This window comes from Furipterus horrens, unplaced genomic scaffold (assembly GCF_987537825.1).
Source record: "Furipterus horrens unplaced genomic scaffold, mFurHor1.1.pri manual_scaffold_1, whole genome shotgun sequence".
In the NCBI taxonomy this organism is placed as follows: Eukaryota; Metazoa; Chordata; class Mammalia; order Chiroptera; family Furipteridae; genus Furipterus; species Furipterus horrens.
In genome coordinates this window covers 46,273,497-46,298,188 of record NW_028327171.1, presented here as the reverse complement: position 1 = coordinate 46,298,188, position 24,692 = coordinate 46,273,497, and the positions used below count along the sequence as shown (strand labels likewise).

Sequence of the window (24,692 nt, the reverse complement as noted above, 5' to 3'; positions counted from 1 at the left end):
GTCTGCCTGGTCATGGGCAGCAGCCAGCAGCCAGCCTTCCCCTGCGTCCTGTGAAGTGGCTCTCGGCAGTAGATCTGATTCTGCCAGAAGTTGCCTTACAGTGACCTTGCCATCTGCTTGGGGGCTTGGCTCTATGAAATCCTGCCATCATGCTCTGGGCATGCGAGTTAATCAAAGCCTTAACTCCTTTGGGGTAACCCTTTCTCAGAGCTCCCCTCTTCTGCCACCTGTCCCTGAGAAGTGTTCCAGGTTCCACAGGGGGCCTCCGCTTGGGTGCCTGCAGTATTGGCTGTAACATGCAAACAAGCAGACTAGTGTGATTCTTGTGTGCTAGTGAGTGAGGCTGGGAATATTGGTGGTGTGAATATACTAGGACATTTATTCTATGAAATCGTCAAAGAAGAAAACTTGCTGCCTGGAAAGTCACCAAATTCATACTGACAGTACAAGTGAAAGTCTTACAAAAATAATGTCACATTGTTTTGGTACATTAGTCTCACAAAGTCGAAGGAAGAAGCAAGTAACTGGGACTTAACATACTGTATTAACTTTCTGTTCATAGAAGGTGAGGGAGCAACATGCTTATTTAGCACAATGAAATGATGTAAATGAAAAGACATATTTTAGAATTTAATTTGTCAGTAATTAGAGTTTATTCAGTTGGAATTGTAGTCCAAAAGGGCAGTGGGTGGAGGCAAGTGGTGCTGCCCCCTGAGAGCCAGAAGGTGGGGTCCATAAGGAGAACACGGGTGCGATTCTGTCATTTTCCATTAGGCCTGACTCCAGATCTCAAACCACCTTTCGGCAGTTAAATATGAGCACACCAGTTCTAATCAAGTGGTAGTAGTTGCTCCCAGTGCTGTGTTGTGAGAGGTTCTGAGGCTGTGCCCAGGCTCAGTAGGAACGAATACGGTGATCAGTAAATAACGTTCGTCTTGAGTGTTAGAGTATAGATTGCTGATGGTGGTATGTGGTGGCATATTGGTTTCTGGCTTAGTGGCAAAAACACAACAACAGAAAACCCATATAAATCTATTACTTTGGGTAAGAGGGAAATTTAGCACAAAGAGGTTCTGAAATGGATGTCCAGTACTTATTGAATTCTACTAAAAATATCCTTAATTCTTGAGATATGGATTTGTTGATACTAAAGTTTTAAAATAGCTGAACTTCAAGCAGGCCGTACTAGATCATCTTATAACAGAGTTAGCATCTTCACGTTTCTGTGTAGGTGCTCCCCACCTTCTTGGAAACAGGTCTAAACTTTAAGCTCTATTATAATTTCAAGTGAGTGCAGGCTTCTGTTTCTCTGCTAAGCAATTTTAAGAGGAATTGTTATTCAGAGTACATGATCTAGAAATAGATGGAAATCAGAAACAAATGCCTATCTGCAACACGAATTAAAACGTGATATCTTGCAGTCAGTTGAAAACATGCTAAATAAATAGTGGACATTCATCCCTGGGGGTTAAACTTTCAGTCAACAATGAAGCTGAAAATCACAGTGCTGTGACGTTCCTTAAAGCACTGTGGCACAGTTGTCAGGACTGAAGAATTAGCTCTTGAATTCCCTAAGCTCCCGATTTAATGCTCTTCAGGTGACTGTAGAGGTCTCAAAAAAACACACCTATTCAAAACTGTCGTAACCTCAGGCAGGCAGGAAAGGGCAAGGCTGGGACAGAGAAGGCATTTCTCTTTTTAACCTAAAGACACTGTTCTTCCCGAAGCCTCTAGTTACTTCTACTAAAAAATAAATTAAAATGTTTAATGTGGAACTTTATTAAACTCTTGACAATACAGCGAATGACTAGATTCAATGCTGTATACGACCCTGACACGCTCATAACAGTATATCCAGATAGGTATATGGCATTATCATGACAGGTAGTCAAGACAGGAAAAAAAAAACTTAACAGAAGTATGAGGGGTCAGGTGGAGTTTCCTGGGAAGATAGTGATGGAGAGGCATAAGACAGACATTGACCGTCATGTTCCTCTTTTGCCACTGCAGGTAGGCAAGAACTGGACCAGCTGAAGTGTCAGTGTGTTCTGTTGGATGGAAAGAGGACACAGAACTGTAGCCTCTCTTTTCCCAGAAGTAATGAACTAGAGGGATTCATAGTATAGTGTGGTCTGAAAATAGGGCTCTTCAGCATAGTACTTTTCCAGCCCTATGAGCCTCTAAGTGGCTACGCCTTTCTAAAATGCCTCTGATCTTGTTATAGGATGACATCACAGCTAGGCATTTTACGTCATGCAATATATACATTTTTTCTTTTTAGCTTCCCTGCTACCCCCAACTAGGAGAAAACAGGTTGGTGTGTGGAACCTGGCAGGAATGAGATGACAAACTACGCTACCAACTCTTGGAACTATCTAACCCACGGGCCCCTGCAGAAATTCTCCAGGTTGTCCCTCTTAGGACATTAAATAATTCTCTTGGCTTCTAGTGTAGTCTCATGATTTTATTTCTTAAGAAACTTGAGAAAGGTTACAGCTTTTGAACTATTGGTCCATCCACTCAGTCATCTGCCCACACAGGAGCTTTCAGGATAAGTCAAAATCACAATGTACCAATTGGGCTCCAAGGCAGGACGCACATCCTCAGATGATTGTTGTTGTACACAGAAAATGAGGGAATGCACCTAACATGAATACTGGAGAGCTCCCAAGTGGCAGTTCCATTTTCATTCCTTTATAAAAATCATAAAAATTCGTAATAATAATTCATGGTTAGCGATAAACACAATCATTGTGCTACACTGTAAACCACACCTTCTGATCGACAGAAAATGATAATAATTATTATAAAATAAAATAACAATGATAATAATGCCATAACTTAAGATCTTTCATGTAGTCCAGCTACAGAATTTATACAAAATGGAATAATTTAATGCATACAATACTGCTCTCTGTATAAGTTAAACATTTCTCCTTCATCTTACCTAAGAGCTATAAATTATAGACACTAAATTTTAAATTAATATCTCAACATAAATTGTAAACAAATGGAGGGGTCAAACAAGCAACAGGAACTGCTCTAAATTCCCTCTCGCCTTTCCTTTTTGGCGGATGCAATCAGTGACACCCAGAGGAGGGAACGCTTCCATCCGCACTGGAAATGGTTTACTCCCTACATGTGTAAGTCCTTCCCAATGTTCAGCAGGATGCTGTGTCAGAGGGTGTGACCCTCTCCTTCAGGTCTTGAGCCTGGAGACATTGACAGAGACAGGAACTATCTTGGAGACAGAGACAGGAACTAGGCCAACATCTGTTTTTGTGTAAAATTCTGCCTAAAAATGAGCTTAAAGCTGAGGTACCATGAAGTACTTTGGGGTGCTTTTCAGAGCCTATGACCCTGGACAGGAAGGACCTCATGCCTTGGACAAGGTAAAATCTTCCCAATTGCTGCTCAGCATCAGTTCTTTCCACAAATTTCAAAATCCAATTATTTAAAACTGCACTGATCCAAAGGGGAGTAAAATACATTTTACAAATAACATTTAACAAAAATGCTATTGTGGTGGGCATGGGGGTGCCTTTTGCAAGTTGCTTATTTTGCCTTTATTCTTATAGTGGTAGCCAGTCACTAAAGCTTATAGCATAGAATGAGTTAATGAATAAAAACAAGGGGATGGTTTGGGATTAGACACTGGAGAGATTCACGTACATCCTAGTTGCCTTCAAAGTCTGTTCTTCTGTTTGAATCAATGACTCTAGTAGACAAGGAACCTGGTTCTAGAGAGGGGTGATTCCATCTTCTCCACGAAGCTGAACGGAGATATTCTGACAATGCACTTTTACAAACTTCACATTCGCTTCTCTAACACCGTCGTCAATTTCCTTTTTCCCTTATCCTTCTCTCCTCCTCAGCCCTCCCCTTTTCCCTCATGGAAGTGGTCAACAGGTGGAAAGGAAATGGCTACAAGAAAATGGCACATTGGTCAAGGTAACACATTTGTCAAGGTAAAGACAACAACAGCATTTAAAAGGTAAATCTTTGTCAAGGAAGGGTTGACTCTTATCTGTAAGTTTCACAACCAAATGCTGCTTAAAAGCTTAACAAAATGAAACCAGTTTTCACATATACAGTTTTCTTTTTCCTCCTAGAGGAAGCACGTGGCCTCAAAGACCTTGGGTGCAAGTGTCTGGTCATCAAACTTCTACGTCATGTCCATCACCCATCGGACAAGCTGGCTGAACTTAATGTGGTCTGTTCACAAGTGACCTGGGATTGCTTTTCTTTGTTTCCTAAATTGCTCAACATGTCTTGCTCTGGCTCTTCTTCAGTCACTATGGCCAAAAGGACTGGTCCCCTGTTCAAGTAGCAATAATACATTTTGGCCCCACAAATTCCCAAGAACGTTGCTCCTAAATTCCACTTCTTCCTTTTCTTTCTTCCTTTCTCCCTCTTTTTTGCAAGAAATTATTGTGTCTCTCTCTATATCATATATAGTTCAATCTTTACAGTACAAAGTGTTAAACAAAAATAAATATCAATGTTACAGTAGCTAGAATATTCAATAAAATAGATCCCTGCCATTCTTGATTGAAATGTTCAATGAGACTTAATCTCATTTGGATATTTTTTCCCAGAGATTTGCGAAGTCTCGTGTTCCTGTTATTGCAGCTCATTTCTAGGGATAAGAAAGATGGGGCAGCTCTCTTCCCAGACCAAAAAAGAGCAGGGAGAGAGTGGGAAGAATCTGGGGGTGGGGTGGATTTGAAATGCCAGTACTGTCATGACATCTTCGGGATGGGTATTCTCTCATTACCAAGTAGCAGAGCTGTAGTGTTTACTGGTCCTCACTGTGGCATCAGAACACTCCCCATCTGAAGAGTCACAGTCCAGTTCTTCAAACTGCATAGGATTCTGCAAGGTCAAGACAGAACAAAACCTTAATTCATTTCTGCAACCACTCAGCAAACACATATGGAACACCTCCCACATGACAGGCGTTGTGCTGGCGTGGTGGGTAAGGGGACTAGAAAGATAGATGAGACCAAGTCCTGTCCTTGTGGGGCTTACATGGAAAAAAGATAAAATGATGACGATTGTGATGGTGACAACGATGACGACAGTTATAATGGGACCACCACAGCCCCACTTATATAGGGTTTACTCTGTTACAGGCATTGTTGTAAATGCTTTACATCCATGAATCCATTTAATCCTGACAACAACCCTACGAGACAGATGCTATTATCATACCCATTTTACAGATGAGAAAACTGATCTGCAGAAAAGTTAAGTGGTTTACCCAACGTCATACAGTAAGTAAGGTGGAACGGCCGTCAGATTCCTGGGTACACAATTTCAACCGCAATGTTATCCTGCCTCTCAAAGGGCAGTACTGAATATGAGCTAAAGTGTTAGCATGATAGCGTCATCAGGGGATAGTGGGGACATGGAAGAAGGAGGCTCATACCCTTAACTTGAGTGGCAGATGCAGCCAGGAGGAGGTGATGTTTTGAGTTAAATATTGGAAAGAAGGGTTCCTGAACAAGTCAATGTTTGTGCCTCATTTGGGAGAACTACCCCCATATTTGGGAGCTCTGTTGATCCATGTACTTTTACTTACTTCAAGGGGGCAGTTGTTGTATCATATTCTATATGGTCATTGTGAAGGACATGGGGACTTGGGCATGTTGTGACTCAAAAGAGCCCCAGGAAGGGAACGGTGATGAGAGGAGAAGGGAGGAGAGGCAGGCCCTCACCTCGTAGCCACGTTCCTCCACACACAGCTTGCCCAGAGACATCTGTGTCTTCACGCGGCGCACGGCACACTCCTTGTCAGAGAGCCCATCTGAGTGCGAGGATATCTCAATGGGAATCTCTGGTGTCTGGGACAGCAGGTCATCTAGCTTCTCTGCCAGGCGGTCTCCAAGCTGATCAGCTAACTCATCAGGACTGTTTGAGTGGTCACTGGTATTTCCCTCCTCTCCATCAGACACGGAGAAATTCTCAGAGCTGAAGGTGGAATACGACTGGCAGCTTCTGATACAGCGATGGGGCCTAGAACCACAAAGAACCAGAGGAACTAAATCTCTAGAACAACTGCTTTCCTCACCTTGCCTGTTGGTCTTAGCCCTGGTGAGAGGTCACCTACTTTATTTCCTGCCCTTCAGGGAGATTCAAATTCAGGGAGGTTGAAACTATTTAATTTGAAAGCAACCAAGAGGGAAATTTGTATGTTTATGTGTCTAAATGCCAAAGCTGATGGCTACCACTGGTCTTGAAAAAAGTCAGTCTTTCTGATATGCTGTGTATGCATAGTATGGAAATGTTCAAATTGAAATTATGCTTCTTATTCACAGAATCACAGATTCTCACAGGAAAGAGACTTTGGAAATTCTCTGGCCTAACTCATTTCCCAGATCAGAAAACTAGAGCCAGAGAAGAGAAGTGACTTTTTCAAGGCCATGCCATCAGAAAAGGCAGAGCAGTGGCTTGGGTGGGTCTATTCACACTCCACTCAGTGTCCTTCTCTACCTCACTTCACCCCAGCTGCACTGCCCACTGGGCATGGCAGCCCTGGAAGGAGGGCCTTCGTACCCTGCCAATCCATCCGCACGGAAATGAGCTTGGAAGGGTCATTCACTCTGCAGCTGTGAGCACTACTCGGAGAGTCAGTGGCTCATCCCAGTTAACATCTGGGTTTTGGTCTGATAAGACAAAGTTTGGGGGTGGGGAGGAGAATTTGCAGAAGTTCCTCACCTCTTTCCCATGGCTTACAAGTAGACTGGTAAATAATAATGCTGTTAGTTTATATTGGTTTAAAAACAAAACAGAGCAAATAATAAAAGAAGACTGCATTTCTTTCTGGCATTGTCTGAGCTTTCTGTATTTCTTAGTACAAAGTAATTTTAATGGCATGTGATCTGAGCCTGGTTGATGACCAGGCCAGGTGGTGGGCTGGGGGTGGTGGTGGGGGATCAAGGTCACATGAAAAGAGTCAATGTGGGAAAGGGAAGTGATGGTTAAGACTCCTACAACTTCTCAAGGCTGGTAATCCAGAAGGGAGACAGGGACAAGAAGGTTATAATGTAAAAAGCAAAACCATGTGGTAGAAACACACATATAATTTGCATCATAGTCAAAAATGAAAGGTAGGAAGCCAGTAGGTGGGCTGAGTTCATCGTGCGTCATAGGATGAAAGCTGGAAGTCACATCATCGTGATACCAGCAGAATGAGTTCATTTTACTCAGACTCAACCTGGACGCACAGGAGGAAAGAGTGTCCAAGGACACAGTGAGACAGCAAGAGCTTCATGGCAGGAGGAGCTCAGAAGATGAGAACAGATTTCAATTTTGTGCACAGTGTGGGGACCCAGAATATAATTTACCAAAGGAGCCTCTTGATTTGCAGGGATTTCCTGTTTCTGGGCAGGTACACAAACCTTCCAGGGACTCCTAGAGCTTTACTCTTAAAGAACAAAATGCTTATTAGCAGAAAAGGCCTCTTGGGAGGAAAACTATCTTCCCTACTCCTACGTAGGATTAGCTCTTTAATCCTACAAGCAAAATTATTATTGCTGGCTAAGCAGGAAGCTTTTTCTAGGGCTAGTTGAATGAGGACTCAACTCATTTAATCTAATTATAATTAATTTGAGGTATAAAATCCAAGGCATGGAGAGTTCTATGGACTGAACTGTTTCCCCCCCACCCCAATTCATATGTCGAATCCCTAACCTCCAATGTGACTAAATATGGAGATAGGGTCTTTAGGAGGTAATTAAGCTTGAGATCATATAGGTGGGGCCCTAATCCTATAGGATGTGGCTTTATAAAAAGAGATATCTCTCTCTTTCTCTTCCTCCATCTCCCACCATCAAACATGTGAGGACATATGTTAAGAAGGCTGTTGTCTGCAAGCCAGAAAGAGAATTCTCACCGGAAACCTTGATCTTGGACTTCTCAGCATCCAGAACTGTGAGAAATTAAGTTCCATTGTTTAAGCTACCCAGTCTATGATGTTTTGTTATGGCAGCAAATTAATTCAGGGAGGCACACTAGAAACCAATAAAATTATACATAAAACACATGGCCATCCCTCATAAACTGCCCACTGTATTCTCAGTTGTAACCTTGAATCTGTATTTATGCTCCTCATCTTGAAGTCCCCATGAAATGAATTGTGATAAATTGGGACTGGTTGTGCATAGCTAGTTGCCAAATCGTGGCAATGGGAAACCATAAACAGTGAGTTCATATTTTCTTTCGGGGTCGCAGTTAGAAAGCGACATGCTATTGAACAACTAGTGAGTGTGGCAAACTCTGGGGTTACCCAGTGACACTGAAAGCAATCACACGTGTTTGATGGTTTTACCTCTGTCTTCGTGGAAATTCAACTTCACTATCCACTTCCCCTTCTTCCTCTTCTGAGGACTCATCTCCACTCTAAGGAAAACAGGAGAAAAACGGTTTATTTCTTTCTCTCTCTCTCTCACAGTCCTTGCAAAGACTTAATCATCAAAAGGCATTAAGTAGAGGCTTGCTGAGAGTTATCTTTAAATACATATATCTTCACTCATTCTTTCAGCAACTTTTCCTGAAGTCCATGATGACAGGCCCTGCACTAGATGCCAGAAGACATACAGAACTGAAATAAACACTATCTTTGCCCTCAGGGAGGTGAGTGATAGGGAGGGAAAGCTGGAGAAGAGGTCTTGGATATTGAGGCAGTCTCATGTGATCATTGTCACTAGTCGAACCAGACTTTGTTATAGAAACGCCACCAAGAAGTGATATTTCAATTGTTCAGAGCACTTTTATGTACCACTTTTTCACTGGTATATTATTAGCTTGTATCATCTCCATTACTAAGACATACATCATTTGAGAGTCAGGCTGTATCTTGTTGTATTGTACCCTTCACTCCGCCATAAATATAACGCTGCATACAAAGTGGGTGTTTAGTACATTATTGAGTCGGCATGTTGGGAGGATAAGGGACATTTGAGGCCTCCTGATTGTCAGGGGTCTACAGTTGATCTGGAAGGCTGGGTAAGTGTCCTGTCTGAGTAGATGATCTTCCTTCACAGGGAAGACTCCATTTTTCTTCAAGTGCATAGAAACAGCTACATTAAGACCAACTGTCCTGGAGGGTAATCTTAAGGAGAAAAATCGTGATTCAAGAAAAACCACAATGCTCAGTGGTAGACTATAAAGTAGTGCAGCTGTCTTTAAAGTTTATTTTCATTTAAAATTTGTTTTCATTTGAAAGTTAAACTAGGTCTGTGACATCATCAAAGATGCTTAATTTACAGGCAAGAAGAATGGCAAATGCCTTGCAACTGGATGTCTTTCCAATAACAGAGTCTTGCAGATTTAGAGACTGGTTTATGGGTTATGTTGCATAAATTAACATGTGTGTTCTGTTTCCATAGGGCATAAGCCTAGGATCTCATTACCTAAGTGATTGTCCATATTTATAGGCCTCACTTAATCCTGTCTGCATCACTGCCTCCTGAGACTCAACGGTTTGGCTGAACTAAGTGGCTGGGTTGGTGAAGCATGGGGTGGTCTGTGGGTTTCACTTTAAAACTGGTTTCTCTTTTCTATCCTAAAGGCTTGTACAGAAAGGGCCCAGAGGTCTGAGAGGGGGGAAACCTAAAATATTCCCCTCAGCCCAAATGAAGTATAATGGGCAAAAGGGTTTTGGACAGGTGTGACGTGCCTGGCACACCTTCCTCCAAAGAGCCTTTTTTTTCCGTAATGTGGGACATTGAAAAGTTAATCCCTGCCTTTTGTCATCTAGTGGTTATGGATTCAATGATGTCTTTAACCCTGTTGCCAAATCTGTTAACCCCAGAATACAACAAGAATGCCAGCCTGTTAAACCAAGAATGCCATGGTCTGGGGACAGCCAACTGACTTGGAGTCTGCAAGATCCTTCCCCATATGGGAAGACCACCCTCCCCTCCACACCCCCACTCTTATTAGGGATTTCTGGACCCAAGGGTAGGTAGGACGACGACCATGTCCAACTTGAAGCAGCTAAAGGAGCATGAGACCTTCAACCATTGTCCTTTATAAGATTATAAAGGGTCTTAAGTCTGAGAGGGGGAATTGTTATAAAAAATTAATTAGTTAAAAAAAAAAGAAGAATATAGGAAAGGGTGAAGCCAAAGAATTTGTATGCACAACCCATAGACATGAACTAAGTGGGGGGTGGGATTGCTGGGGGAAAGGGGCTACTGGGCAGAGGGGAGCAAAGGGGGAAAAATTGGAACTTTTGTAACAACATAATAAAATATACAAAAAAAAAAAAAAAAAAAAAAAAAAAAAGACCAACTGTCCTTAACCACAGCATCATGATGCACTGGATTACTAGTTCCTTGTGAGATGGATAATTGGGCCCAAGCAATTGTAGCAAAGGTTGAGGATAATTTACTTTGACAGTGAGTTCTAAAATACCATGACTCTTACCCACTTTGCATTCTGACATGCTTTCTGAGTAGGAAAGACAGGGATGGGGATACCCTGTCTGCTGAGATGAGCCCTTTACCCCAGAAGAGCACGTGGGAGTGTATGTCAGCAGAGAGAATTTGACTTGCTCTGGGAGCACAGGTCTAATGGTTCAAAGATACATGTTACTTTAGAGGGGATCAGGGAATGGGTGCTTGCTAAAGGGTGCAGGGTTTCTTTTTGGGGTGAGAAAATACTTTAAAATTGTGTTGATGGTTATACGATTCAGTAAAAAGAACTGAGTTGTCTGCTTTAATGGAAGAACTGTTAGGTGTGTGAAAACATGTTACTGGTCATAGGGGTCGGGGGAGCAGAGACCGGATTAGCCCAGATCCAATGCACCACCCGAAACACAATTTAGTTTCTGGAGATACTTAGTCAGCAGTAGCACTCTATGTGGTGGAGGAAATACAGTTCGGAGACAGTAGTCCTCAGCTTCAACTTCTTTTCTATTAAATGTCTAGTTGACCAAAACATCCTCATTTACATTTTAGATGCTTTCATTCCTTGAACTGAACTCCTGCTGAATAATGGTGATCATGATGGTATGAAGCAATAGTTAGAATGGAGTAGATATCTACCATGTGCTAAATACTTTTCATAAATAATCTTATTTTTAACTCATTAACAAGATGAGCTCACATTTTTTGGAAGGTTGCTATGTACCAGGCCCTGCTCAAGATGCTTTGTATGTATTAACTCATTTAACCTTCACATCAACCAATGAGGCAGGGTCCACTATTATTAGCTTCATTTTATAGACAAGGACACCGCCGTTCATAAAGGTACTAAGTGGAAGAGTCTGGCTTTGAACTCAGGTCTGTCTGACTCTCAGGCTCATGCTTGTAACTGTTATTGTAGACTGCCCCCCACCCCCACCCCTACCCCTACCCCCATGCCCCCTCAAACAGGCCACAGGCAGCCAGTGGACAAGGAGGCAAGGAACAGGTTTCAGTGACTGAGAACTCACTAGCTTATGATGGTTATTAATTAAGGCAATGTTTTTCAAAATACATTGTGAAGAAAGTTCCATTGGGGGGTGGGGGGTGGTGATAGACATCTTTAAAAGGCAGTATGGTCAAACAGGTGAGGGAATTGCTGGATTAAACAAGGTTACTGCATGATTTCTCAAAGTCTAGGATTTGTTAATGCACGCAAGGAATCTCCCAGAAGGGACAGAGCAGCCTGTGCTAACCAAACCTGTTTTGTGATGGGATCCTTTCTTCTTGCAACATCCCTCAGGACTAGGTTAGAGTAGTAGTTTTCAAATTATTTTGATTACATATTCCTAATACATGGTTATTTATCTATGTATAAATTATGTACATTTCAATCAGTCCACTGGTTCTCAAAATGTGTAAGTCCATCAGTTAAGCAGTGTGAAAAGAATTTAAAATAAAAGCAGCTTCTGTGTAAGCTTTTGTTAGCTCATCCTTTTCCAAAATGTACACTTTCTCTGCATGTTTTATAATGCACATAACACAATTGGCTCTGACATCCCACGAAGGCAGTGACACACACATCTGTCTACCGCCTACCTTTTGAAGGGGCCTTGTTTTACGAGGTAGCACTGGCGGGGTGACATGATGAGGGATGCCAAGGGATGAGGCAGACCTACGGCCATTGAAGTTGTTTCCTTCTATTTTCTCAGAACCGTGGGCATTTTCTGAGAGGAGATTGTGTGCTGGTGACTTGAAAAGGTCAGGGCTCCTCCCCACTGGCTCAGCAAAGGGAATGTCTGAGGACCCGCACTGTTCTGGCCTGCACTGTGCGCAGGGGTCATAGGGGTCAGCCTGACAGCAGCCCCAGTGGCTGGCCTGGCCCTTGTTGGGCTCAGAACTTCTCCAGCAATCTGCTGCCATGGCTGTGGAGATGAGGTCAGGGCTAGAGCCAGGCATCTGTCTTTGAGCGTGGTTGCTGAGTGGGCTCCGCAGGGCTGCCGCTGGGCCAAAATACCGCAGGTTGTTGGCACAGGTGGCAATGTCTTGTCCGTGCATATTGAGCCTGGAGTGGTGGCTCTGAGATGTGGTAGGAGCAGGTTGCTGGTATTGCTGCTGCAGGGAAGGGTACTGGGATTGAGCTTGGTGTATGTCAGTAGGGTGGGGTGAGTTTTCCTGGGCTGGCTGGCTTTTCAAGATTGCTGCAAAGTCACTGTGGCTGCCTCTGCTATTTCCTCGGCGGTGGCGTGGTTTGCTCCGATACCGGCTCTTGCTGCTTGAGGTGGACGTTTTGGGGCTTCCGGACAGAGGGGATGCAGTGGGAGCCACCTCCATACTGGGGATACCTTCAGATCTCAACAGATCTGGCCTGGGGGGAACAGAACATACAAAAACATATTAGTTTGGGAACTGTACCCCAAGCCTTAAAGTACACACACCATTTCAATCAGCAGTCACATACAGGGATTTATCCAATAGAGATAATGGATGTCCACAAAAATGTGTGTCTGAAGACATTGTGTTAATGTATTGCTTAAAATAGCAGAAATTTAGAAACAACCTAGATGTCCACTTCTAGAGGATTCCCTTTATGCATTCTGGATTTTATTCCATGCCTCACTGGCCAAGGTAATGAATCCCTTTTAAATTCTAACTCTACCCTACAGGTTTCTTGATTTCTTCCTCATAGTATCAGATATCAGCTTGCTGCCAATATGCCCATATGATCAGAAATATATTTGATGATGGATCTGGATATAAGGGATCACTAAGGAAAGAATTCTGGTACCAGAGAAGGAAACCTCAGGTTAATTAGGCAAGAGGCTAAGTTCAGGGAGTTTGGGGTAGACATGGTCTCCTTGAGGGCTGGGACTATGTCATATTCATCTTTGTATGTGAAGGTAGAGGCTCATTGTTTCAGGAAGGGGGGACATGGTGGTGGGCACAGAGGACAGGAAAATAGTAGAGAGCCCAGGGTATTGAGCAGAGCCAGCAAGAGAAGGGCTCAGGGGGAGTGACCCTGTCGTTGTACTGTGCTCCTAAAGGGAAGGGGTCCTCTCACAGCCCTGTGTTCACATGCCCACTGGGCCATCAGGCAGAGCCTGTGCAGGAGGAAGCCGGCTCCTGTGCACACTGACTCCAGGGCACATAGGCAAACAATAGGTGATTTCTGAGCCGAGGAAGTGATTCAGGGAAGAGATTCCAGGACACCAGGTAGCACTGCTACTTCCTCCCCTCCGGAGAATTGCCTTACCCTTGTTTTGGGGACTAGACAGATACAAATCAGCAGGAGCTTTCAGACCTGGAGGGTCCCAATTTTTTTTCTTAAGAACAGAATCCTTTACTCAATTATTAGAAGTCTAGTATATAAAATTGATAGTGCAATGTTGAAGGGGGTGGGGGAGCAGGGGCCCCTCCCTTCAGGGCTCCCCCTTCCTGTTCTCTCTTCCCCTGTAGTCCTCTGCAGTCTTCCCCGAGATGCTTCTTTCTGCAGGCCCTAGGGCATCCCAGACCTTGCCTGGGAACAGATACCATCCTGGCCCGACCCTGTGATGAGGAAACCAGAGCCCAGCCAAACTGGCTCACAGTCTCATAGCCTGTTACTGACAGAATCCAGACCAGAAGTCTCTGCCAATTTCTAGTCTGGCTTATTAGGCAGAGTACAGCTTGAAGGTGCATACAAATCATTTTGAAGTTTATTAAAATGATGGAGTAGGTCTGGGATGGGGTCTAGGAATCTATATTTACTTATTTATTTTTAATTTAAGATATTATTTATTTTTAGAGAGAGGGGAAGGGAGGAAGAGGAGAGCAACATGGGTCACTTGCCATTTGCACACACCTGTGCTATGACTGGGAATCAAACCAGCAACCTTTTGCTTTGTGGGATGATGCTCAACCAACTGAGCCACACTGGCCAGGGCGGTCTGCATTTCTAACATGCTCTTAGGTGATGCTGAACTGCGAGGGGCTACACTTCAAATAGCAAGGGCTTATAGGAAATTAGCTAGTATCAGGCAGCAGGAGATGGGTTTTTCTTCCCTTTCAGGAGAAGTACAGTGAAAGGCTTGTCTTAGCACAGAAATTCTAGGAGTTGCTGGTTTATGATAAGGTTGATAGGATAATGCTCTCAGCAGCTTCCTGTCTCAGATTCACAGTTCCATGGTCAGCTGACCACCTTGTGCCGCAGAAGGCACTTGGATGGAGGAGGCCCTGGGGTTTTTCACTGAAGCAAGAGAGCCCTCCAAGGCGCAGTTAGGTACGTCTACTTGCACAGTAGCTGGCTATGATGGGAGGCAAGAAAGCGGAGGTGAAAGTGTCCTGAGTCAGGTGAAAGCTGCTCTTACTGAGGCTGGCAGGGCAAACATCACAGAATAACACTGACATAGCACTTCACAGTTGGCGAAGCCCTTTGCTGTGTATAAACCAGTTGTTTCCTCCTACACAATATCCATTTTACAGAGAGAGGCATCGAAGGGTCAGAGAGGCTGGCTCTCTTGTGTCCGCCACAAAGCAAATGAAGGGCAGAACTCATAAAATGACACTGAGTCTTTTGACACCAAGGAATAGTTCTTTCCCCAATCCAAGCTTCTCCTTCTTACAAGGTATTTAGGCTATTTTGTTGGCTGTACTCACTTGTGACAGGCTTGGTGGGTCCATAATGGAACCCTGACTCTCTTGTTTCCAGTACTTAACCAAACACAAAGTGGGTATAGGCCAAAAGGATGGTGGATGGTTTCTCCTCTTTGATCTCCTCAGAGGTCACCGGGCTTTTCAGATAGGGACATTTCTTTCCTTTATATTAGTTTAACTAGGATAGAGTCAACCCTCCATTATTTGAGAGGAATGAGATTCTAGCAGAAATTGGTAATGACTAGAAGAGCATTTTAAGGTTTAACTAATACAGTGTTTTAGATCTGTGGTTGAGAATCTGAGTTTGTAGTGGGTTAATTAGGTTATATATGGGTTTTCCACTGAGCAGGTGGTTGGCACCCCTAATCTCCATGTTGTTAAAGGTCAACTATATAAGGAAAATGTGTCATAATTAGGGAACATGGCAATATTAAAAAAAAAAAAAACTATTAAAAAAAACCCACTTTTTGAGCACCTGTGATTTATTAGGTGATTTCACATATTGTCTTATTTAAACTTCACAAGAGTCCCATGCAAGAGTGGAATGAGGGGAACCACATATATAGGTCATTATCAAAGTCCTGGCTTTTGTGCTTGCTTCGGCTGCACATATACTAAAATTAGAACAGTACAGAGATCAGCATGGCCCCTGTGCAAGGATGACATGCAACTTTATGAAGCAGAAAAAAAAAAATCCATTGTCTGCTTTCATTTTTGGTAGTGGATTTACAGGCACTAACTAAACGAGCAAATAAAAGTGGGTCATGCATGGCCCAATGTTGCATAAACCCAGAAGTATCATTAACCCAATTCTGTGCATTAGGGGTTAAAAAAAGAAAAAAGAACTCTCATGTGCTATACTTATACCATTTTACCCGTGGGGTTGAAAGAGGGCAAGTGACAGGACCCAAATCACACAGCTTATAATTGGTAGAGTCAGGATTTAACCCCACGTCTGTCTGGCCTCAGGTGTATTTCTCTTTTCACTCTTCCATGCTAAGATAATACATATCTATGCCTCAGAGAGTACAACGTGGATTCCTAGGGCGTATGACACACGTTCTCTCACCTTCCACTCTGTTTTATCCAGAGGCAAGTGCACGCACTATGAGGTAGAGTGGCCACACCCACCACCATCTCATTATGTATTTTTAGGGGGATATTTCCCCCATTTATCAGACTATCAGGTCAGCACAAGTGTCTCACCGTTTGGTCTGAGTCCCAGGTTTGTGAGGCACGCCCTTCCTTTTCATGAGCTTCTCCATGGCATTGGGGTGGATTATTGGACGCACAGGGTGCCGTTTGTAGGTCCCCGGATACTTCTTTTCCACTGCTTGCTCACGCCTGCAGAGTGAAAGAAAAAGCCCATCTCAGTCACTGCGGACCGAAAAGAGAGGCAGAATGTTTCACAGGCTGATTCCACCCACAACTTCTGGCCACACTTACCAGACACAGGCTATTTGATTAACAAGGCTGTAATACAGGTTAAAAAGGAGAAAAAAAGATACGAAATTCGACCTAACCTGACTTCATTTTTCCCTTAAGCTCACAGATGAACTCAGAGACTGACCTTCTCTTCCCCAACACACCTCATGACACACACAACGTGGTGGCGGGATTCCTACTTATTTCAGTAGCTGCTGTGTTGGTCAGGACCCTGAGATTTTCTTGCCATTTTCAGGAATACTTTAAACCACTCCCAGAAGCCACCTCACTTACCCAGGGGGCAATAAGCCCCCATTCATCAACATCAAGCTCTTCGTGAAATGAGGACCCCTTCTCTGAGCCATTCAGCAGGGTGAAGTTGCAAATATCTTTCAAGTGTATGTTTCCCTAGAACCAGTTCTGTGGCAACTAACCTCAACTGTAAACCTCCCCAGGGGCAGGGACCTGTGCACAGCACATCCCTGAAGGAATGCTGGGTGAATGAACAAAACACCTGCCGGTTCTGAGCAGCAGCACCATGGAAGAGCAGTACCTTTTTGTGGATGGAGGGACTAAATCAATAAGGGCAGATGGTGGTCTGGTTACATACTTGATGAGCTCTTTCTCCCGCATTTCCAGCTGCAGCATGATGGCGCTCAGTTCCATGTATAAATTATTAGCCCGCTCAAGTTTTCTCTCATAGTGTTCACGAATATCCAAAGCATGCCTAGTAAAGAAAACTCAGGATCAGGAAAATTGACTAACATCAGCTCTAGTGAAATGAGAACCAGGATGGTTTATCTCAAAAGCCATTTGCCCAAGGGCCCTCTACATTAAAGACTCCCTCATCCGATGCAATGGCTCAGCCAAGATGGAGTAGGAGATGGAACATCCAAGCTTTCTATTTGGTTTATCCTTACAGGCCATATCCAGCCACAGAGAATAGTCAGGAGTACCACAGGTAAAATGTGAATATAATTTGTGTATCATTTGTAGCCTTTGTGTAGTGTTCACAATATCTTAATAGGAATATAGTAGAGCTCATTATTAATGGAAATACATGGTTAGAGCTGACATCATGATCCCTCGTTTATACTTACCCATGGCACACATCCTACCTAAATATAGTGGTTATCTATGAACATGTCTTGTAGCCCTTAAGAGATGATAAGCATCTTGAGACCAGGAACTACATCTTATAAATTTCTGGCCATCTATGTCACCTAGAACAGGGGCCAAATGAACAAACAGCATTGCTCCAGGAATCTCTGATGCAGAGGTATAATAAAGGAGGATAACAGAGTTGTGGGGAGAGGATAAGACAGTGATATAAAAGACAGCTAACTTTTAGGGCAAATTTGAAAGAGAATAACAATAAATAGCACAGTGAAAGGTATGTGGGATGTGAAATGGTGATTCACAAAGAGAGCTCCTGCTAATATCAGAAGACCTGGGGATGAGGGATAAGAGGTGCAGGAGAGATCAGCTGACCTGAGCTCCTCTCTGCGCCTTCTAATCAGTTCTTCATCTAATCGGTGTATACAAGTTCCTTCACTTTTGATCTTCTCAAAGTGTTTCTTCACTTCTTCTCTCCATTCAGCCTGGGTGAGCATAAATTAGACTTTGTTAATATTCTAGGAGTCTCAGTCTCTGATACAGACATAGGATCATGTATGAGATAATTTTTTTCTGCATGCTTCTCCTGAAGAACTTTATAGAATAGGTGTCCAATGAATATTAGTTGATAGCAAAGTATCTCATGAGGATGTACCTGCATACCCCACCCACCCCATTTTCGGTATTTAGTCCAACATGGGATGCCACCTCTTTTCCAGTTTCCTTGCAGTACAGGCTCCCAGAAACATCATAGTGAGCACATCAACTAGCACCTCTGGGAGTCAAGTTGGTGGCTGAGAATGCCTGGCCAGAAAGAATAGCTCTGATAACAATATGTTACAAGTATGTGCCAGTGAGCATATGATCATATTTACAGCTGGCACCAGCATTCATTCCTCTTAAGTTTTGTGTATGAAGATATCTTGAAAAAATATTTGGAGTAGAAGACCCAAGGGGCATGAAGAGCAGGAGATGAAAATAAAAATACAGGGAATTATACAGGGATTTGGCAGTGAGGGAATGAACAAAAAAAGAAGAAGAAGAAGGAGAAGGAGGAGGAGGAGGAGGAGGAGGAGGAGGGGGAGGGGGAGGGGAAGGAGGAGGAGGAGGAGAAGGAGAAGGAGAAGAAGAAGAAGAAGAAGAAGAAGGAAGAGGAAGAAAAATTGTATGGCTGAATGATGTAGGAGGCTGACAAAATTCTTGGGGTGGAAAAAGATGTCTAATATGTGATTTAAGTTGTTCAAAATGTAAGACTCTTCCAATTTTTTAAAGCTTTAGTAAAGTTTCTTCACATTCACTCTGACTATGGAGGAGTATTTTTGCTTTCTTAGAAATCAAGGAAAGGTGCTGAACTTCATGTTTGGGTCAATAAAAGGACATAGTTAAAGGAACCACCACTATATAGCAGGGACAGGGGCCAAGAATTTTAAGAAAGCAGAGCCAGGGTGGCCCTGAAATTATAAATCTCCAGGAGTTCACAGGAGTGTTAGGACATTGGACTTTCCACAGGGTATAGAATTTCAAGAAGAATTTTATCTAAATTTTAGGGGGCAGGAAAACCTCTGCTGGAAGGTAGTCTATATAGGTAGTTTCTAGAAAAAAGCTAAAGGATATGTTTCCTCAAATTATGAATAGATGCCAACCAAGATAGAGGCATAGGTAGATATGCTTCACCACCCTCCACAACAATAAGAAATACAACTACCTCAAAACTAAATACAACCAGAACTACCAGAAAATTGAACCACATGGAAGGCCAACAAATAAAGATATAAAAAAGTAATACTCATCCAGACAGGTGTGACAGCTCTACCTAAGACACAGAGGCAAACACAGGAGGCTTTCAAGTTGAGGAGACAGAGAAGTATGGCCCAAAAGAGGGAACAGATCAAGGATCTAGTGGGAGAACTAAGTGATGGGGAGATAGCTAACCTAACAGATCAGGAGATAGCCAAATTAACAGATGCAAAGTTCAAAACACTGGTGATAACGATGCTCACAGACTTGACAGACATGCTTGAGTATGGCAAATGCTTAAGGGAAGAAGTGAAGGCTATGCTAAGTGAAATGAAGGAAAACCCACACAAAACCAACGGTGAAGGGAAGGAAGTTGGGGTTCAAATCAATAATTTGGAACATAAGGAAGAAATAAACAGTCAACCAGTACAAAATGAAGAAACAAGAATTGAAAAAAATGAGGAGAGCCTTAGGAACCTCTGAGAAAACTTTAAATGTACAAACATCCAAATCACTGGGGTGCCAGAAGGAGAAGAGGAAGGGCTAGAAATTGAAAACTTATGTGAAAAAATAATGAAGGAAAACTCCCCAAATTTGATTGAGGACATAGACATCCAAGTCCAGGAAGCACAGAGAGTCCCAAACAAGCTAGACCCAAAGAGGACCACACCAAGACACATCATAATTAAAATGCCAAAGGTTAAAGATAAAGACAATATCTCAAAAACAGCAAGAGAAAAGAAGAGAGTTACCTATAAAGGAGTCCCTATAAAACTATCAGCTGATTTCTCAAAAGAAACTCTGCAGGCAAGAAGGGACTGGCAAGAAGTATCGAAGTGCTGAAAAGCAAAGACCTACAACCAAGATTACTCTATGTAGCAAAGCTATCATTTAGAATGGAAGGGCAGATAAAGTGCTTCCCAGACAAGGTAGAGCTAAAGGGGTTCATCATCAAGAAGCCATTAATATATGAAATATTAAAGCGAGCTACTTAAGGAAAAGAAGAAGATCAAAACTATGAACATTAAAATGACAAGAAATTCACAACTATCAACAACTGAATCTAAAAAAGCAAACTAAGTAAACAACTAGAACAGGAACAAAACCATAGGTATAGAGATCACTTGAAGGGTTATCAGCTGGGAGGGGGAGGAGTATGGGAGAAAAAGTGCAGGGATTAAGAAGCATAATTGGTAGGTACAAAGTAGACAAAGGGATGTTAAGAATAGTATAGGAAAGGGTGAAACCAAAGAACTTACATGCAAGACCTACGGACATGAACTAAGGGGGGTGGCATTGCTGGAGGGAAGTGGGTCCTGGGCAAAGGGAGGCAAAGGGGGAAAAATTGGGACAATTGTAACAGCATAATCAATAAAATATACTTAAAAATATGTATACACTACCATCCCAGGAAGATAATGAGATTAATATAATTTCCAGCAAAGGGCAGATGCATCACTAAATGGTTCTAATTGTATAATCTTCTTCTAGAGTTATTATATTACCTTTAGATTCCTGTTAAAAATGATCTCTCTAGATCATGGGAAAAGTTACACGTAATTGTGAAATTACAGAAGGTTTCTCCCCAAATTTGCCACTTCTCATTTATTTTATTTTTTAAAAGGTTTTATTTATTTACTTTTAGAGAGAGAGGGAGGGAAACATCAATGTGCCTCTTGCACACCCTCAACCAGGGATTTGGCCTGCAAGCCCCTGCAAGCCAGGCATGTGCCCCAACCGGGAATTGAACTGGTGACCTTTCAGTTTGCAGGCTGGCACTCAATCCACTGAGCCACACCAACCAGGGCCATTTCTCATTTATTTCTGCAGGGGAGATTATAATTATTCAGAAACTGATTATCCTGCTTATTCATTTATGTGTGCGTGTGTGTGTGTGTGTGTGTGTGTGTGTATTTATCAGTTGACTGACCATTGGAGAAAGATTTCTGTCAGTCAGTTGACTTTTGGGCACCAAACCTGACAAACAACGCTGGCAGAAAGCCAAAATCTGGAATGTGCTGTCCATTGTTTGGTAACAGTCTGTGACAGTATCTAAGCCTTTGAGCCCCAGGTAATGCTGTTCTTTCAATCATCAGATCAAAGTCATGAAGTAGGAAGAGTATTGAGCTTTAAGAGGTCAAGGATTGACAATCAAGAGTTGTGAGACCAAAAAAGAATAAGGGGGAAGGGCAAATTTGTGTCTTGAAGTGTCCTTTTTTTGCACAAAAACTGTCAGTGGATTCCAGTGCAATATTTAAAGGAATCAGGAGAAGGAATACCTCCCTCTTGTGGTGAGGAATCAGATATCACAGATTTTTCTTTTTTTAAATTCTGGAGGAAATAAACCTGATATTTAGCTTTTGGGTTTGGGAAACTTGAAGAGAACCTTCTGATGATTGACACCTATTAAGAAAGTGAATTTCCAAAAAGTAGTTTCCTCCTGTGAAGAGGGAACAGGATGTGTGGAAAACAGAAGGTACTGATTAATAATGTTCTCCTCAAAGGTATCATCTTACTGGTAGATGTTAATTCTGGAGTTCCACACTTACACTTAGAATATTTATGTAATAGGAGTTCCAATTGGTGCTTAATCTGCCATTCAGACATGTGTGGGCATATCTGAAGCCAATGTGCAAAGACTGAAGAGCCTCTGGGAGAAGAGTCATGCAGAAAGGGGTAGTCCTGCATGAACTTGACCATCATAGGAGAAGAGAGGCACTTTCCATTGTTTCCCTAACGTACCTGTAACACATTGTTATCAGCAGCACTGCTCTGTTACTTTTAACGAAGTGTAACTCAACAGGGAAAGGAAGAGTTCATTGTGTCAACAGAACAATGTGCAGCTTTGGAATCTTGTGAGTCCAGGGCTTCAGGCTCAGCAGGAAATAAGGGCTCCCAGTGGGCAACTGCAGTGCCTTAGGACAGGCAGCACCCAGTGGATGCCAGCTGGGACTACCATCTTTTAGAAGAAAAGAGCGCTATCCAATAAAGTAATACCAAGCAGGTGCTTGGCGGGAGACTGCTACATCTAGCCAGAGTCAGTGGAAAGCAGAGCAGATGTAAATTTGAGGCTATTTGAGAGCCTACTCTTTATCGGGATTTCCCACAAAATGCATGTGGAGAGGGGAAAGAGGAAGTAGGGGATACTTCACAAAGTACTTATGTCCTTTGTAGACAGGTGACAGAAAAATCCAGTGAACCTTGGGTTACCACCATTAATGGGATCCTCTTTATGTCCCAGGTAAGGCCTGGGAAAGGCCACAGCATTTATGTTTTTGTCTTCTCCAGCCTTCCAGTTATTCAATCAGTAGAAATGAAGCTCTTGCACCCAAACCTTGCTTCTTTTTTCTCCCATAGTACAGATGTCAAAATGAGGTTGAATTAACAGAAGAATGGATAAACAAAATGTGGGTATATCCATTCAACAGAATATTATTCAGTCATAGAAAGGAATGAAGTTCTGACACATGCTACAACATAGATGGACCTTAAAAACAAAGTGAAGCAAAAGGACAAACATAGTATGCATCCGTGTAAATGAACTATCTAGAACAGGTAAATCGTAGAGGCAGAAAGTAGAACGGAGATTACCAGGGGCTGTGGGGAGGAGGGAATAAGAAATTATTGCTTAATGGAGTGATGAAGAATTTTGAAAATAGTGTTGATAGTTTCACAACATTGTGAATGTAATTAATGCCACTGAATTGTACACTTAAAATGGTTAAATGGCAAATATTATATTATATATATATTTACTTTAAAAAGTATATATATATATATATAATATCTTTTATATTATATATATATTCTCCAGCCTCCCTTGAGGAAAAAGCTTAGTTTGGGGGGCTAAGTAGCAGGAATTCATAGATTCTGAGTCAGAAAAGACAGGTGTTGTAAGCCCGACTCTTGATGGGCACAGAGTCCTATTTGCTGCCTCCCAGGTATGTGCCCAGTCTCCGCCTAAGTGCCTACTTGCTCATGACCAGGTTGCTCTCGAGGTGGCAGTCTATCCCTGCAATGAGCTTCATGTCTTAGTGGCACTCAAAAGGAAACTAGAATGGTGCAAAGGCACATGATCCACCTAGCAGCTGGGATCTGGGACTGAACTAAAGTGGTTTCTAAAGACTAGTATCAAATGTAATTGAATACCAGAAGCAATAATTGCCTACTTGGAGAAATGGGCTATTGTCTAAGAATGAAGCAATAGCTTTGGCAGAATCTAATATTGTACTGAAATTGGTTACTTTGTTCATCTGTGCTATATATGCTGCAGCTTTACACATGTGCTGTAGATGAGAAACAGATGAAGGAAGCTTCTCTCTCAGGCTGTGCTTGGGCAGTCCTCTTGACTGACAGTTTCGGTGGGAGGTGAAGGCTGGTGGCCAGCAAACACTGATAACTGATGCTGACAAGATTTTGTCCACAGGCAGGAGGGTGCGAGGCCTCAGATACAAGACTGCTATAGCAAAGCAAAAATATGTGCTAAATAACTAGTTCTTTCCCACTTGGGTGGCATAAAGTCAAAACACAATGAATAGAAGGAGTTCCCTAGCTGTCATCTTAATCCATCTCAGGAGTTCATCAGAAAAAGCACCCAGAATGTTACAGTCCAAGGAGGCTTAATTTTTGTAGTTTTGTGGGAAGTTCTATACAGTTTACAATAGACTATGCTTTTACAGTTGTCCCAATTTTTCCCCTTTTGCCCCCATCCACCTAGCAACCCCTACTGCCTTCAGCAATTCCCTCTTCCTTTGTTCATGTCCATGGGTCATGTATGTAAGTTCTTTGGTAACTCCATTTCCTGTACTTGCTCTTAACATCCTTCTGCCTATTCTGTAACTACCAATTTGTACTTCTCAATCCTTCACCTTTTCACCTTTTCCCCCAGGACCCCTCCCAACTGGCTACCATCCCAATGTTCTCCATTTCGGTGATTCTGTTTTTGTCTTGTTTGTTTGCTTAGTTCACTTTTTAGATTCAATTGTTGATAGTTATGTATTTATTGCCATTTTAATGTTCATAGTTTTGATCTTCTTCTTTTTCTTAAATGAGTCCCTTTAACATTTCATATAATAATGGCTTGGTGATGATGAACTCCTTTAGCTTTACCTTGTCTGGGAAGCACTTTATCTGCCCTTTGTTTCTAAATGATAGCTTTGCTGGATACAGTGATCTAGGTTGTAGGTCCTTGCTTTTCATCACTTTGAATACTTCTTGCCAATCTCTTCTAGCCTGCAAGGTTTCTTTTGAGAAATCAGCTGACAGTCTTATGGGACTTCCTTTGTAGGTAATTATCTGTTTTTCTCTTGCTGCTTTTAAGATTTTGTCTTTATCTTTAACTTTTGGCATTTTAATTATGATGTGTTTTGG

At 42.4% G+C, this 24,692-nt stretch overlaps 1 protein-coding gene, 1 long non-coding RNA gene and 1 other non-coding gene across 3 annotated transcripts in view; 2 read left to right on the top strand and 1 right to left on the bottom strand.

Moving 5' to 3' along the window:
• The first annotated feature begins 3,227 nt into the window (after positions 1–3,227).
• On the top strand, positions 3,228–6,806 carry LOC150021016 (uncharacterized). The gene is made up of 3 exons (XR_016510616.1): positions 3,228–4,213; positions 5,136–6,096; positions 6,321–6,806. It is a non-coding gene; the product is annotated as an uncharacterized LOC150021016 (long non-coding RNA).
• The window catches only part of MAP3K13 (mitogen-activated protein kinase kinase kinase 13), a 131,860-nt gene continuing 110,395 nt past the window's right edge, over positions 3,228–24,692 (bottom strand). The window contains exons 8-14 of the mRNA XM_090275069.1: positions 17,961–18,070; positions 17,080–17,196; positions 16,251–16,388; positions 12,012–12,780; positions 8,333–8,403; positions 5,721–6,018; positions 3,228–4,875 (exon numbers count right to left, since the gene is read on the bottom strand). Of these exons, the coding sequence (XP_090131195.1) occupies positions 4,774–4,875; positions 5,721–6,018; positions 8,333–8,403; positions 12,012–12,780; positions 16,251–16,388; positions 17,080–17,196; positions 17,961–18,070 (1,605 nt within the window). The 3' untranslated portion in view covers positions 3,228–4,773. The remainder of the gene's footprint in view (positions 4,876–5,720; positions 6,019–8,332; positions 8,404–12,011; positions 12,781–16,250; positions 16,389–17,079; positions 17,197–17,960; positions 18,071–24,692) is intronic.
• Positions 15,635–15,738, top strand: LOC150021015 (U6 spliceosomal RNA). The gene has a single exon (XR_016513495.1). It is a non-coding gene; the product is annotated as a U6 spliceosomal RNA (small nuclear RNA).